The sequence below is a fragment of the Salmo salar genome, chromosome ssa24, assembly GCF_905237065.1.
Source record: "Salmo salar chromosome ssa24, Ssal_v3.1, whole genome shotgun sequence".
In the NCBI taxonomy this organism is placed as follows: Eukaryota; Metazoa; Chordata; class Actinopteri; order Salmoniformes; family Salmonidae; genus Salmo; species Salmo salar.
Genome location: NC_059465.1, coordinates 47,569,920 through 47,586,832, shown reverse-complemented (window position 1 = coordinate 47,586,832; position 16,913 = coordinate 47,569,920). Strand labels below are relative to the sequence as shown.

The 16,913-nt window shown below is 45.1% G+C and overlaps 1 protein-coding gene across 2 annotated transcripts in view; it reads left to right on the top strand.

Annotated features, from left to right (window-relative positions):
* Positions 1 to 16,913, top strand: part of LOC106593032 (transducin-like enhancer protein 4) — a 94,221-nt gene that overhangs the window by 24,305 nt on the left and 53,003 nt on the right. For both annotated transcript variants that reach the window (XM_045707022.1, XM_045707021.1), the window contains exons 4-5: positions 4,446 to 4,509; positions 9,262 to 9,306. In XM_045707022.1, coding sequence (XP_045562978.1) covers positions 4,446 to 4,509; positions 9,262 to 9,306 — 109 coding nt within the window. The remainder of the gene's footprint in view (positions 1 to 4,445; positions 4,510 to 9,261; positions 9,307 to 16,913) is intronic.

Below are 16,913 nucleotides of genomic sequence, written 5' to 3'. Positions count from 1 at the left end.
TACACACACACCCCAGGGGGGCTATATAGAGCAATACACACACACCCCAGGGGGGCTATATAGAGCAATAACACACACCCCAGGGGGGGGCTATAGAGCAATACACACACCCCAGGGGGGGCTATATAGAGCAATACACACACCCCCCAGGGGGGGCTATATAGAGCAATACACACACCCCAGGGGGGCTATATAGAGCAATACACACACACCCCAGGGGGGGCTATATAGAGCAATACACACACCCCCCAAGGGGGGCTATATAGAGCAATACACACACACCCCAGGGGGGCTATATAGAGCAATACACACACACCCCAGGGGGGCTATATAGAGCAATACACACACACCCCAGGGGGGCTATATAGAGCAATACACACACCCCAGGGGGGCTATATAGAGCAATACACACACACCCCAGGGGGGCTATATAGAGCAATACACACACCCCAGGGGGGCTATATAGAGCAATACACACACCCCAGGGGGGCTATATAGAGCAATACACACACACCCCAGGGGGGCTATATAGAGCAATACACACACACCCCAGGGGGGCTATATAGAGCAATACACACACACCCCAGGGGGGCTATATAGAGCAATACACACACACCCCAGGGGGGGCTATATAGAGCAATACACACACCCCAGGGGGGCTATATAGAGCAATACACACACACCCCAGGGGGGGCTATATAGAGCAATACACACACCCCAGGGGGGCTATATAGAGCAATCACACACACCCCAGGGGGGCTATATAGAGCAATACACACACACCCCAGGGGGGGCTATATAGAGCAATACACACACCCCAGGGGGGCTATATAGAGCAATACACACACCCCAGGGGGGGCTATATAGAGCAATACACACACACCCCAGGGGGGCTATATAGAGCAATACACACACACCCCAGGGGGGGCTATATAGAGCAATACACACACACCCCAGGGGGGCTATATAGAGCAATACACACACCCCAGGGGGGCTATATAGAGCAATACACACACACCCCAGGGGGGCTATATAGAGCAATACACACACACCCCAGGGGGGGCTATATAGAGCAATACACACACACCCCAGGGGGGCTATATAGAGCAATACACACACCCCAGGGGGGCTATATAGAGCAATACACACACACCCCAGGGGGGCTATATAGAGCAATACACACACCCCAGGGGGGCTATATAGAGCAATACACACACACCCCAGGGGGGGCTATATAGAGCAATACACACACACCCCAGGGGGGCTATATAGAGCAATACACACACACCCCAGGGGGGGCTATATAGAGCAATACACACACCCCAGGGGGGCTATATAGAGCAATACACACACACCCCAGGGGGGCTATATAGAGCAATACACACACACCCCAGGGGGGCTATATAGAGCAATACACACACACCCCAGGGGGGGCTATATAGAGCAATACACACACACCCCAGGGGGGCTATATAGAGCAATACACACACCCCAGGGGGGCTATATAGAGCAATACACACACACCCCAGGGGGGCTATATAGAGCAATACACACACCCCAGGGGGGCTATATAGAGCAATACACACACCCCAGGGGGGCTATATAGAGCAATACACACACCCCAGGGGGGCTATATAGAGCAATACACACACACCCCAGGGGGGCTATATAGAGCAATACACACACACCCCAGGGGGGCTATATAGAGCAATACACACACACCCCAGGGGGGCTATATAGAGCAATACACACACACCCCAGGGGGGCTATATAGAGCAATACACACACACCCCAGGGGGGGCTATATAGAGCAATACACACACCCCAGGGGGGGCTATATAGAGCAATACACACACACCCCAGGGGGGGCTATATAGAGCAATACACACACACCCCAGGGGGGGCTATATAGAGCAATACACACACACCCCAGGGGGGCTATATAGAGCAATACACACACACCCCAGGGGGGGCTATATAGAGCAATACACACACACCCCAGGGGGGCTATATAGAGCAATACACACACACCCCAGGGGGGGCTATATAGAGCAATACACACACACCCCAGGGGGGCTATATAGAGCAATACACACACACCCCAGGGGGGGCTATATAGAGCAATACACACACACCCCAGGGGGGCTATATAGAGCAATACACACACACCCCAGGGGGGCTATATAGAGCAATACACACACACCCCAGGGGGGGCTATATAGAGCAATACACACACACCCCAGGGGGGGCTATATAGAGCAATACACACACACCCCAGGGGGGCTATATAGAGCAATACACACACACCCCAGGGGGGCTATATAGAGCAATACACACACACCCCAGGGGGGCTATATAGAGCAATACACACACACCCCAGGGGGGCTATATAGAGCAATACACACACACCCCAGGGGGGCTATATAGAGCAATACACACACACCCCAGGGGGGGCTATATAGAGCAATACACACACACCCCAGGGGGGCTATATAGAGCAATACACACACACCCCAGGGGGGCTATATAGAGCAATACACACACACCCCAGGGGGGCTATATAGAGCAATACACACACCCCAGGGGGGGCTATATAGAGCAATACACACACCCCAGGGGGGCTATATAGAGCAATACACACACCCCAGGGGGGCTATATAGAGCAATACACACACACCCCAGGGGGGCTATATAGAGCAATACACACACACCCCAGGGGGGCTATATAGAGCAATCACACACACCCCAGGGGGGCTATATAGAGCAATACACACACACCCCAGGGGGGCTATATAGAGCAATACACACACACCCCAGGGGGGCTATATAGAGCAATACACACACCCCCAGGGGGGGCTATATAGAGCAATACACACACCCCAGGGGGGGCTATATAGAGCAATACACACACCCCAGGGGGGCTATATAGAGCAATACACACACACCCCAGGGGGGGCTATATAGAGCAATACACACACACCCCAGGGGGGGCTATATAGAGCAATACACACACACCCCAGGGGGGCTATATAGAGCAATACACACACACCCCAGGGGGGGCTATATAGAGCAATACACACACACCCCAGGGGGGCTATATAGAGCAATACACACACACCCCAGGGGGGGCTATATAGAGCAATACACACACACCCCAGGGGGGGCTATATAGAGCAATACACACACACCCCAGGGGGGGCTATATAGAGCAATACACACACACCCCAGGGGGGCTATATAGAGCAATACACACACCCCAGGGGGGCTATATAGAGCAATACACACACACCCCAGGGGGGCTATATAGAGCAATACACACACACCCCAGGGGGGGCTATATAGAGCAATACACACACACCCCAGGGGGGCTATATAGAGCAATACACACACCCCAGGGGGGCTATAGAGCAATACACACACCCCAGGGGGGGCTATATAGAGCAATACACACACCCCAGGGGGGCTATATAGAGCAATACACACACCCCAGGGGGGGCTATATAGAGCAATCACACACACCCCAGGGGGGCTATATAGAGCAATACACACACACCCCAGGGGGGCTATATAGAGCAATACACACACCCCAGGGGGGCTATATAGAGCAATACACACACCCCCCAGGGGGGCTATATAGAGCAATACACACACCCCAGGGGGGGCTATATAGAGCAATACACACACACCCCAGGGGGGGCTATATAGAGCAATACACACACCCCAGGGGGGGCTATATAGAGCAATACACACACCCCAGGGGGGCTATATAGAGCAATACACACACCCCAGGGGGGCTATATAGAGCAATACACACACCCCAGGGGGGGCTATATAGAGCAATACACACACACCCCAGGGGGGCTATATAGAGCAATACACACACACACCAGGGGGGCTATATAGAGCAATACACACACACCCCAGGGGGGCTATATAGAGCAATACACACACACCCCAGGGGGGCTATATAGAGCAATACACACACACCCCAGGGGGGGCTATATAGAGCAATACACACACACCCCAGGGGGGGCTATATAGAGCAATACACACACACCCCAGGGGGGGCTATATAGAGCAATACACACACACCCCAGGGGGGGCTATATAGAGCAATACACACACCCCAGGGGGGGCTATATAGAGCAATACACACACCCCAGAGGGGGCTATATAGAGCAGTCCAGTCCAGGCCAGATCAGACCTAACCAGTCCAGTCCAGAGCTAACCAGTCCTAACCAGTCCAGTCCAGTCCTAACCAGTCCAGTCCAGAGCTAACCAGACCAGTCCAGAGCTAACCAGTCCTAACCAGTCCAGTCCAGACCTAACCAGTCCAGTCCAGAGCTAACCAGTCCTAACCAGTCCAGTCCAGACCTAACCAGTCCTAACCAGTCCAGTCCAGACCTAACTGGATAGTTTGTGATGATGTCTCTCTCTGTCCTCAGTCTGAAACTGGAGTGTGAGAAACTGTCCAGTGAGAAGACAGAGATGCAGAGACACTATGTTATGGTGAGCTTCGTGTGTGTGTGTGTGTGTGTGTGTGTGTGTGTGTGTGTGTGTGTGTGTGTGTGTGTGTGTGTGTGTGTGTGTGTGTGTGTGTGTGTGTGTACGACCAATTTTATTCAATAATCCCTATTTCTACTATGATAACATATTGTATTTGGATTTTTAACATTGTAGAAGGAATTTTATTTTTGTCAACCTAAAATCCAATGACAAGGTGTGGTGACCAGAAGTTAAGTTGGTTCTATTGTCTGTGTGGTTCTACTGTGTGGTTCTACTGTCTGTGTGGTTCTACTGTCTGTGAGATTCAACTGTCTGTGAGATTCAACTGTGTGTGAGATTCTACTGCGTGGTTCTATTGTCTGTGTGGTTCTACTGTGAGATTCTACTGTCTGTGAAATTCTACTGTGTGTTCTACTGTCTGTGTGGTTCTACTGTCTGTGAGATTCTACTGTCTGTGAGATTCTACTGTCTGTGAGATTCAACTGTGTGGTTCTACTGTCTGAGATTCTGCTCTCTGTGTGATTCTACTGTCTGAGATTCTACTGTGTGGTTCTACTGTCTGTGAGATTATACTGTGTGGTTCTACTGTCTGTGAGATTCTACTGTGTGTTCTACTGTCTGTGAGATTCTACTGTCTGTGAGATTCTACTGTCTGTGAGATTCAACTGTGTGGTTCTACTGTCTGAGATTCTGCTCTCTGTGTGATTCTACTGTCTGAGATTCTACTGTGTGGTTCTACTGTCTGTGAGATTCTACTGTGTGGTTCTACTGTCTGTGTGGTTCTACTGTCTGTGTGGTTCTACTGTCTGTGTGGTTCTACTGTCTGTGAGATTCTACAGTGTGGTTCTACTGTCTGTGAGATTCTGCTGTGTGGTTCTATTGTCTGTGAGATTCTACTGTGTGGTTCTACTGTCTGTGAGATTCTACAGTGTGGTTCTACTGTCTGTGAGATTCTACTGTCTGTGAGATTCTACTGTGTGTTTCTACTGTCTGTGAGATTCTACAGTGTGGTTCTATTGTCTGTGAGATTCTATTGTCTGTGAGATTCTATTGTCTGTGAGATTCTACTGTCTGTGAGATTCTACAGTGTGGTTCTACTATCTGTGAGATTCTACTGTGTGGTTCTACTGTCTGTGAGATTCTACAGTGTGGTTCTACTGTCTGTGAGATTCTACTGTCTGTGAGAATCTACTGTGTGGTTCTACTGTCTGTGTGGTTCTACTGTGTGGTTCTACTGTCTGTGAGATTCTACAGTGTGGTTCTACTGTCTGAGATTCTACTGTCTGTGAGATTCTACTGTGTGGTTCTACTGTCTGTGAGATTCTACAGTGTGGTTCTACTGTCTGAGATTCTACTGTGTGGTTCTACTGTTTGTGAGATTCTACTGTGTGGTTCTACTGTCTGTGAGATTCTACTGTGTGGTTCTACTGTCTGTGAGATTCTACTGTCTGTGTGGTTCTACTGTCTGTGTGGTTTTACTGTGTGGTTCTACTGTCTGTGAGATTCTACTGTGTGGTTCTGCTATCTGTGAGATTCTACTGTGTGGTTCTACTGTCTGTGAGATTCTACTGTCTGTGAGATTCTACTGTCTGTGAGATTCTACTGTGTGGTTCTACTGTCTGTGTGGTTCTACTGTGTGGTTCTACTGTCTGTGAGATTCTACAGTGTGGTTCTACTGTCTGAGATTCTACTGTCTGTGAGATTCTACTGTGTGGTTCTACTCTCTGTGAGATTCTACAGTGTGGTTCTACTGTCTGTGAGATTCTACTGTGTGGTTCTACTGTCTGTGATATTCTACTGTCTGTGAGATTCTACTGTGTGGTTCTACTGTCTGTGAGATTCTACTGTCTGTGTGGTTCTACTGTCTGTGTGGTTCTACTGTGTGGTTCTACTGTCTGTGTGGTTCTACTGTGTGGTTCTACTGTCTGTGAGATTCTACAGTGGGGTTCTACTGTGTGGTTCTACTGTCTGTGAGATTCTACTGTGTGGTTCTACTGTCTGTGAGATTCTACTGTCTGAGATTCTACTGTCTGTGAGATTCTCCTGTCTGTGTGGTTCTACTGTCTGTGTGGTTCTACTGTCTGTGAGATTCTACAGTGTGGTTCTACTGTCTGTGAGATTCTGCTGTGTGGTTCTATTGTCTGTGAGATTCTACTGTGTGGTTCTACTGTCTGTGAGATTCTACAGTGTGGTTCTACTGTCTGTGAGATTCTACTGTCTGTGAGATTCTACTGTGTGTTTCTACTGTCTGTGAGATTCTACAGTGTGGTTCTATTGTCTGTGAGATTCTATTGTCTGTGAGATTCTATTGTCTGTGAGATTCTACTGTCTGTGAGATTCTACAGTGTGGTTCTACTGTCTGTGAGATTCTACAGTGTGGTTCTACTGTCTGTGAGATTCTACAATGTGGTTCTACTGTGTGGTTCTACTGTCTGTGAGAATCTACTGTGTGGTTCTACTGTCTGTGAGATTCTACTCTGTGGTTCTACTGTCTGTGAGATTCTACTGTCTGAGATTCTACTGTCTGTGAGATTCTACTATTTGTGAGATTCTACTGTGTGGTTCTACTGTCTGTGAGATTCTACTGTGTGGTTCTACTGTCTGAGATTCTACTGTTTGAGATTCTACTGTGTGGTTCTACTGTCTGTGAGATTCTACTGTCTGTGTGGTTCTACTGTGTGGTTCTACTGTCTGTGTGATTCTACTGTGTGTTTCTACTGTCTGTGAGATTCTACAGTGTGGTTCTATTGTCTGTGAGATTCTATTGTCTGTGAGATTCTATTGTCTGTGAGATTCTACTGTCTGTGAGATTCTACAGTGTGGTTCTACTGTCTGTGAGATTCTACAGTGTGGTTCTACTGTCTGTGAGATTCTACAATGTGGTTCTACTGTGTGGTTCTACTGTCTGTGAGAATCTACTGTGTGGTTCTACTGTCTGTGAGATTCTACTCTGTGGTTCTACTGTCTGTGAGATTCTACTGTCTGAGATTCTACTGTCTGTGAGATTCTACTATTTGTGAGATTCTACTGTGTGGTTCTACTGTCTGTGAGATTCTACTGTGTGGTTCTACTGTCTGAGATTCTACTGTTTGAGATTCTACTGTGTGGTATTACTGTCTGTGAGATTCTACAGTGAGATTCTACTGTCTGTGAGATTCTACTGTGTGTGAGATTCTACTGTGTTGTTCTAGTGTCTGTGAGATTCTACTGTGTGGTTCTACTGTCTGAGATTCTACAGTGTGGTTCTACTGTCTGAGATTCTACAGTGTGGTTCTACTGTCTGTGAGATTCTATTGTGTGGTTCTACTGTGTGAGATTCTACTGTGTGGTTCTACTGTCTGTGAGATTCTACTGTGTGGTTCTACTGTCTGTGAGATTCTACTGTGTGGTTCTACTGTCTGTGAGATTCTACTGTCTGAGATTCTACTGTCTCTGAGATTCTACTGTGTGGTTCTACTGTTTGTGAGATTCTACTGTGTGGTTCTACTGTCTGTGAGATTCTATTGTCTGAGATTGTACTGTGTGGTTCTACTGTCTGTGAGATTCTACTGTCTGTGTGGTTCTACTGTCTGTGTAGTTCTGCTGTGTGGTTCTACTGTCTGTGAGATTCTTCTGTGTGGTTCTACTGTCTGAGATTCTACTGTGTGGTTCTACTGTCTGTGAGATTCTACTGTCTGTGAGATTCTACTGTGTGGTTCTACTGTCTGTGAGATTCTACTGTCTGAGATTCTACTGTCTCTGAGATTCTACTGTGTGGTTCTACTGTCTGTGAGATTCTACTGTGTGGTTCTACTGTCTGTGAGATTCTACTGTGTGGTTCTACTGTCTGTGAGATTCTACTGTGTGGTTCTACTGTCTGTGAGATTCTACTGTCTGTGTGGTTCTACTGTCTGTGTGGTTCTACTGTGTGGTTCTACTGTCTGAGATTCTACTGTGTGGTTCTGCTATCTGTGAGATTCTACTGTGTGGTTCTACTGTCTGTGAGATTCTACTGTCTGTGAGATTCTACTGTCTGTGAGATTCTACTGTGTGGTTCTACTGTCTGTGTGGTTCTACTGTGTGGTTCTACTGTCTGTGAGATTCTACAGTGTGGTTCTACTGTCTGAGATTCTACTGTCTGTGAGATTCTACTGTGTGGTTCTACTCTCTGTGAGATTCTACAGTGTGGTTCTACTGTCTGTGAGATTCTACTGTGTGGTTCTACTGTCTGTGATATTCTACTGTCTGTGAGATTCTACTGTGTGGTTCTACTGTCTGTGAGATTCTACTGTCTGTGTGGTTCTACTGTCTGTGTGGTTCTACTGTGTGGTTCTACTGTCTGTGTGGTTCTACTGTGTGGTTCTACTATCTGTGAGATTCTACAGTGGGGTTCTACTGTGTGGTTCTACTGTCTGTGTGGTTCTACTATGTGGTTCTACTGTCTGTGAGATTCTACAGTGTGGTTCTACTGTGTGTGAGATTCTTCAGTGGGGTTCTACTGTGTGGTTATACTGTCTGTGAGATTCTACTGTGTGGTTCTACTGTCTGTGAGATTCTACTGTGTGGTTCTACTGTCTGAGATTCTACTGTCTGAGATTCTACTGTCTGTGAGATTCTCCTGTCTGTGAGATTCTACTGACTGAGATTCTACTGTGTGGTTCTACTGTCTGTGAGATTCTACTGTGTGGTTCTACTGTCTGTGAGATTCTACTGTGTGAGAAAAAGAAAGTAGAAAATGATAGACACTGAAGATAAATGTTTGTCTTTGTCTTTCAGTACTATGAGATGTCTTATGGACTCAACATTGAGATGCACAAACAGGTAGGAAATTAGACTGAGTGAGTCTTAAAATGAATGTGTGTGTGTGTGTGTGTGTGTGTGTGTGTGTGTGTGTGTGTGTGTGTGTGTGTGTGTGTGTGTGTGTGTGTGTGTGTGTGTCTGTGTCTCGGCTGCAGTGTTTAAAATGTAAGTGTATGGAGATAGATTAGATAGATAGATAGATAGATAGATAGATAGATAGATAGATAGATAGATAGATAGATAGATAGATAGATAGATAGATAGATAGATAGATAGATAGATAGATAGATAGGGAGGTTAGATAGGGAGGTTAGATAGGGAGGTTAGATTAGATGGGGAGATTAGATTATATAGTGAGGTTAGATAGGGAGGTTAGATTGGATAGGGAGATTAGATTATATAGAGAGGTTAGATAGGGAGATAGATTAGATAGGGAGAGAGATAGATTTTCATCATGTTTAAAACATAGAAGCAGTGAGTCCTAAACAAAAGATGTGTTGTGCACATATAGAACAAAACTTTTAATAAAAAATAACAGTCTGTAAATATGCCCTTATCATTTACACCAACATACAGTATGGCAAGATCCAAAAGCAAATGAGTCATCATTAACCAAAACAAATGACTACCAAAGAAATGCAAGGCAGGTTTTTTCTGGTTACCACGGCACATTTTACAAACATATTATTTACTTTGCAAACACAGCAGTGGTCAGATGGCGGGGTTTGTGAATGTGACAACATGTGGCTCCACAGATTACGTTTTTTTACATGCATTTGACATGTTTGTGACTGCTCTCCTGTTGTTGTGAGTCGGCTCGTATATTGTTGTGAGTCGGCTCGTATATTGTTGTGAGTCGGCTCGTATATTGTTGTGAGTCGGCTCGTATATTGTTGTGAGTCGGCTCGTATGTTTGTGAGTCGGCTCGTATGTTGTCGTGAGTCGGCTCGTATGTTGTCGTGAGTCGGCTCGTATGTTTGTGAGTTGGCTCGTATATTGTCGTGAGTCGGCTCGTATGTTTGTGAGTCGGCTCGTATGTTGTCGTGAGTCGGCTCGTATGTTGTCGTGAGTCGGCTCGTATGTTGTCGTGAGTCGGCTCGTATATTGTCGTGAGTCGGCTCGTATATTGTCGTGAGTCGGCTCGTATATTGTCGTGAGTCGGCTCGTATATTGTCGTGAGTCGGCTCGTATATTGTCGTGAGTCGGCTCGTATATTGTCGTGAGTCGGCTCGTATATTGTCGTGAGCCGGCTCGTATATTGTCGTGAGCCGGCTCGTATATTGTCGTGAGCCGGCTCGTATATTGTCGTGAGTCGGCTCGTATACTGTCGTGAGCCGGCTCGTATATTGTCGTGAGCCGGCTCGTATATTGTCGTGAGTCGCGTTTTACAGATCAGTACGCAAATCTTAATCATGGCATCCATATTAGGACTTCCTCAGTTCTCATGTTCCCATTTAGGCTGAATTATTATGTATAAAAACAAATATATGACATAGTTAGTTTTAGGAATGCGCGTGTTTGATCACCCATATAAAAATGTGTTCCATTTTTATGATATCCGACGATTGTTATGATAATATTAATTTACACAGTTTACAGAAAAGTACTTTTATTTTGAAGGATTCATGACTTCCTGATCTTGCTGGTATCTATCAGTCGTTTTTTTAGACTAGTAGCTTGTTCTTTCTGCATGGGATTGAGCATGGAGGAGTAAAACGATCAAGGGTGACTCTCAAGTAAATTTGATTAACATAAAGTTTGGATTGACTGAACAAACTGTCCAATCAAACAAAATTAGCTGATGCTAGCTAGTTAGCATCGGCCTGCTAAGCTTCTGTAATTTCGGCTAGCTAAACTAGCATAGCTAAGTTATCTTGCCTAGTTACAACAAGGTTGATATGAACGTTCAGTAAGTGTTAATCTTATTATTATTTTTCTCAGCCAGGGAGAATATGCTACCGTCATTGAGTCATGTTAACTAGCTAATATTAGCTAAATAGCTAGCTAGCTAGCTCACTTGCAGATAAATTTATTTAGCTAGCTAGCTTGCTTGCTAATGCGTTGCTTGCTAGGGAGTACCAGAGATCATTTTTAAGCCTATTCATCTTCTAGCTAGCTAGCTAACTAGCTAGGCTTCATCTAGCTAGCTAGCCATGCTGCTTACAAAACAGTTCAAATCTAACATTGGCTGACATTGCACACATACATTGCACACATACAGCAACCCCACATACACAACGCTCCAAAAGCGTTCTCTACCGAGGGATAGGATTCTACCAAGAACAATTTTCATCACATTTTGGATGATGAGGGTTCTTTATAAGGCAAATGGTTCAACCTAAAACCCTTTTTCATCCTAAGAACAGTTTCTGGAAGATAGGGTTCTTGATGATTCTTTGGAAGGCCAGAAGGTTCTAACTAGGTTCTAAATTGAACCTTTCTGATTCTGAATCAGATTTTTATTGTATTTTCTGTTCTTTCTTTTAATTAGTGCCTTAAATGTTAGTGTTTACATCAGTGTTTAAACTTTAACCCTCTAGAGTTAAAAAATATAGGTGTGAGAATGTTTTAAACTGTACCTGTATGAGAATATTTGTATCCAGCAAATTGTTACCTAGTGTTGATTTTTCATTGTAATATTTTAGTGTAACAAAGAGGTAAATGTGACACTCTTTGGTGGTGTAAAAGAACCCCAGTGTTGGAGTGTGTCATTTTTACTCTGTGTAGAGTAAAATACTCAAAACCACACCCATCAATGTCATATTTCCCAGCATGCTCTATAGCAGGTTGATTTTCTTAATTGTTTCAATATCTGTGTTTTTGCATGTGCATTGATTGATTGATCAGATGCGACATCAGATCTAGGGGCTGTAGGTAGCCTAGTGGTTAATAAGGTTAATAATACTGCCCAAATGTGCCTAATTGGTTTATTAATACATTTTCAAGTTCATAACTGCATTCTCCTCAAACAATAGCATGGTATTATTTCACTGTAATAGCTACTGTAAATTGGAAAGTGCAGTTAGATTAACAAGAATTTAAGCTTTCTGACCATATCAGATATGTCTATGTCCTGGGAAATGTTCTTGTTACTTACAACCTCATGCTAATCACATTAGCCTACCTTAGCTCAACCGGGACACCGATCCTGTAGAGGTTTTAATTCAACGTTTTAAAGTAGGGGCTGCGGGGTAGGGTTGTTATACTGCTCTAATCACCATACTGTAGGGACGGCCAACTACAACCATTTCCTGATGTTGATTAGTAGGATCAGGAGGAGGGTTGGCCCTGCTGTAAGTCAATCTGCCATAACACTAAACAGGAGGAGGGTTGGCCCTGCTGTAAGTCAATCTGCCATAACATTAAACAGGAGGAGGGTTGGCCCTGCTGTAAGTCAATCTGCCACAACACTAAACAGGAGGAGGGTTGGCCCTGCTGTAAGTCAATCTGCCATAACACTAAACAGGAGGAGGGTTGGCCCTGCTGTAAGTCAATCTGCCATAACACTAAACAGGAGGAGGGTTGGCCCTGCTGTAAGTCAATCTGCCATAACACTAAACAGGAGGAGGGTTGGCCCTGCTGTAAGTCAATCTGCCATAACACTAAACAGGAGGAGGGTTGGCCCTGCTGTAAGTCAATCTGCCATAACACTAAACAGGAGGAGGGTTGGCCCTGCTGTAAGTCAATCTGCCATAACACTAAACAGGAGGAGGGTTGGCCCTGCTGTAAGTCAATCTGCCATAACATTAAACAGGAGGAGGGTTGGCCCTGCTGTAAGTCAATCTGCCATAACACTAAACAGGAGGAGGGTTGGCCCTGCTGTAAGTCAATCTGCCATAACACTAAACAGGAGGAGGGTTGGCCCTGCTGTAAGTCAATCTGCCATAACATTAAACAGGAGGAGGATTGGCCCTGCTGTAAGTCAATCTGCCATAACACTAAACAGGAGGAGGGTTGGCCCTGCTGTAAGTCAATCTGCCACAACACTAGTTTGACAGGTGCTTAGAAGACTACACGGGTTGGGACTTGGAGAAGACTATATGGGGTGGGACTTGGAGAAGACTACACGGGTTGGGACTTGGAGAAGACTACACGGGTTGGGACTTGGAGAAGACTATATGGGGTGGGACTTGGAGAAGACTACACGGGTTGGGACTTGGAGAAGACTATATGGGTTGGGACTTGGAGAAGACTACATGGGTTAGGACTTGGAGAAGACTACATGGGTTGGGACTTGGAGAAGACTACATGGGTTGGGACTTGGAGAAGACTACACGGGTTGGGACTTGGAGAAGACTACATGGGTTGGGACTTGGAGAAGACTACATGGGTTGGGACTTGGAGAAGACTACACGGGTTGGGATTTGGAGAAGATTACAATCATTTAGGACTCATGGGACAATCACACCATCTTTGCATTATCATTTGCAGATTGTGCTTATTTTAGTCTTTAAAAAAAATATTTTATTATGCAGCTTATTGATCTCAAATTCATTGTTCTCCTAAAATGCATGTCTTCCATGTTTCCGACAGCTTTGGTATTTTATATGACTTTGGCTTCATATGAACTGTGACAGAGATTAATTTCCCTTCCTGTTATTATAAAATGTTTTCAAGACTGTTCCTGTGCTTCCTGTATAGGCTATTCATATTAGTATTTTGACATTTTAATTTACATTTCTGATGTCGGTAATTCGTACTCGTATGAGCCAGTATCAAGCCAGCTATGAATTCAATGGAGGTGTGAGCATAGCATACAGCTACCAGATTCTAAATGGTTGGTAAGCCATTGGATCACCCACATTGTACTGCCAGACAAAATGGCATCGACCCATTTATAACTGATGCTACACTGAGATGCCAATGCCCAACAACTGAGCATTTTTTATTGCAACTGTGAATAGAGAGAGGAATCAGTCAGCCCTCAAGCGCAGAGCCAGACTCCAGTATCGGCGTCAAATTCAAAATCAGACGCACAATCAATATACCTGTTTCTATAGTCGCTGCTGCTGCTACTGTTATAAGTAGGTAGGTAAATAAGGCTTAAAAATAAATAACAAGTTAGCCTAGTCCGATCCAGAATGGCCCGTAGGGGCAGGAGCCCATCTCCTGATTCTGTAGTGCGAGGCATGTACAAGTACACCGTCTGGACAGGACACTAGTCTGTTGACCTGGCCAAGGCTTTCGACTCTGTCAATCACCACATTCTTATCGGCAGACTCAACAGCCTTGGTTTCTCAAATGACTGCCTCGCCTTGTTCACCAACTACTTCTCAGAGTTCAGTGTGTCAAATCGGAGGGCCTACAGTCCGGACCTCTGGCAGTCTCTATGGGGGTGCCACAGGGTTCAATTCTCGGGCCGACTCTCATCTCTGAATACATCAATGATGTCGCTCTTGCTCCTGGTGATTCTCTGATCCACCTCTACGCAGATGACACCATTCTGTATACTTCTGGCCCTTCTTTGGACACTGTGTTAACTAACCTCCAGACGAGCTTCAATGCCATACAACTCTCCTTCCGTGGCCTCCAACGGCTCTTAAATGCAAGTAAAACTAAATGCATGCTCTTCAACCGATCACTGCCCGCACCTGCCCGCCTGTCCAGCATCACTTCTCTGGATGGTTCTGACTTAGAATATGTGGACAACTACAAATACCTGGGTGTCTGGTTAGACTGTAAACTCTCCTTCCAGACTCACATTAAGCATCTCCTATCCAAAATTAAATCTAGAATCGGCTTCCTATTTCGCAACAAAGCATCATTCACTCATGCTGCCAAACATACCCTAGTAAAACTGACTATCCTACCAATCCTTGACTTCAGCGATGTCATTTACAAAATAGCCTCCAACACTCTACTCAACAAATTGGATGCAGTCTATCACAGTGCCATCCGTTTTGACACTAAAGCCCCATATACTACCCACCACTGCGACCTCTACGCTCTCGTTGACCGGCCTTCGCTTCATATTCGTCGCCAGACCCACTGGCTTCAGGTTATCTATAAGTCTTTGCTTGGTAAAGCCCCGCCTTATCTCAGCTCGCTGGTCACCATAGCAGCACCCACATGTAGCCCGCGCTCCAGCAGGTATATCTCTCTGGTCACCCCCAAATCCAATTCCTTCTTTGGCCGCCTTTCCTTCCAGTTATCTGCTGCCAATGACTGGAACGAATTGCAAAAATCTCTGAAGCTGGAGACTCATATCTCCCTCACTAACTTTAAGCACCAGCTGTCAGAGCAGCTCACAGATCACTGCACCTGTACATAGCCCATCTGTAAATAGCCCATCCAATCTACCTCATCCCCATATTGTATTTATTTATTTTTGCTCCTTTGCACCACAGTATCTCTACTTACACATTCATTTTCTGCACATCTATCACCCCAGTGTTTAATTGCTATATTGGAATTATTTTGCCAATATGGCCTATTTATTGCCTTACCTCCATTATCCTACCTCATTTGCATACACTGTATAGACTTTTTCTATTGTATTATTGACTGTATGTTTGTTTATTCCATGTGTAACTCTGTGTTGTTGTATGTTGTCGAACTGCTTTGCTTTATCTTGGCCAGGTCGCAGTTGTAAATGAGAATTTGTTCTCAACTAGCCTACCTGGTTAAATAAAGGACTTGTTCTCAACTAGCCTAACCTGGTTAAATAAAGGACTTGTTCTCAACTAGCCTACCTGGTTAAATAAAGGACTTGTTCTCAACTGGCCTACCTGGTTAAATAAAGGACTTGTTCTCAACTAGCCTAACCTGGTTAAATAAAGGACTTGTTCTCAACTAGCCTACCTGGTTAAATAAAGGACTTGTTCTCAACTAGCCTACCTGGTTAAATAAAGGACTTGTTCTCAACTAGCCTACCTGGTTAAATAAAGGACTTGTTCTCAACTAGCCTACCTGGTTAAATAAAGGACTTGTTCTCAACTAGCCTAACCTGGTTAAATAAAGGACTTGTTCTCAACTAGCCTACCTGGTTAAATAAAGGACTGGTTCTCAACTAGCCTACCTGGTTAAATAAAGGACTTGTTCTCAACTAGCCTACCTGGTTAAATAAAGGACTGGTTCTCAACTAGCCTACCTGGTTAAATAAAGGACTTGTTCTCAACTAGCCTACCTGGTTAAATAAAGGACTTGTTCTCAACTAACCTAACCTGGTTAAATAAAGGACTTGTTCTCAACTAGCCTACCTGGTTAAATAAAGGACTTGTTCTCAACTAGCCTAACCTGGTTAAATAAAGGACTTGTTCTCAACTAGCCTAACCTGGTTAAATAAAGGACTTGTTCTCAACTAGCCTAACCTGGTTAAATAAAGGACTTGTTCTCAACTGGCCTACCTGGTTAAATAAAGGACTTGTTCTCAACTGGCCTACCTGGTTAAATAAAGGGGAAATAAAATACATTTTAATAAAGTAAGGCCTTACCCCCAATCCATCTCCTTAATGCTGAGTGCCAAGCAAAGCGGAATCAAGTCATATTTTTTGGAGTCTGGTTTGAACCAGGGATCTAACCCTTCCGATCTCGATCCCGAACCATCCTGATCTCGCAAGCTTACATTCTGTTTTGCTTCACGGATACAGCACAGAGTTTCTAAACCCAGAGGCGCAACATTGCGAGAC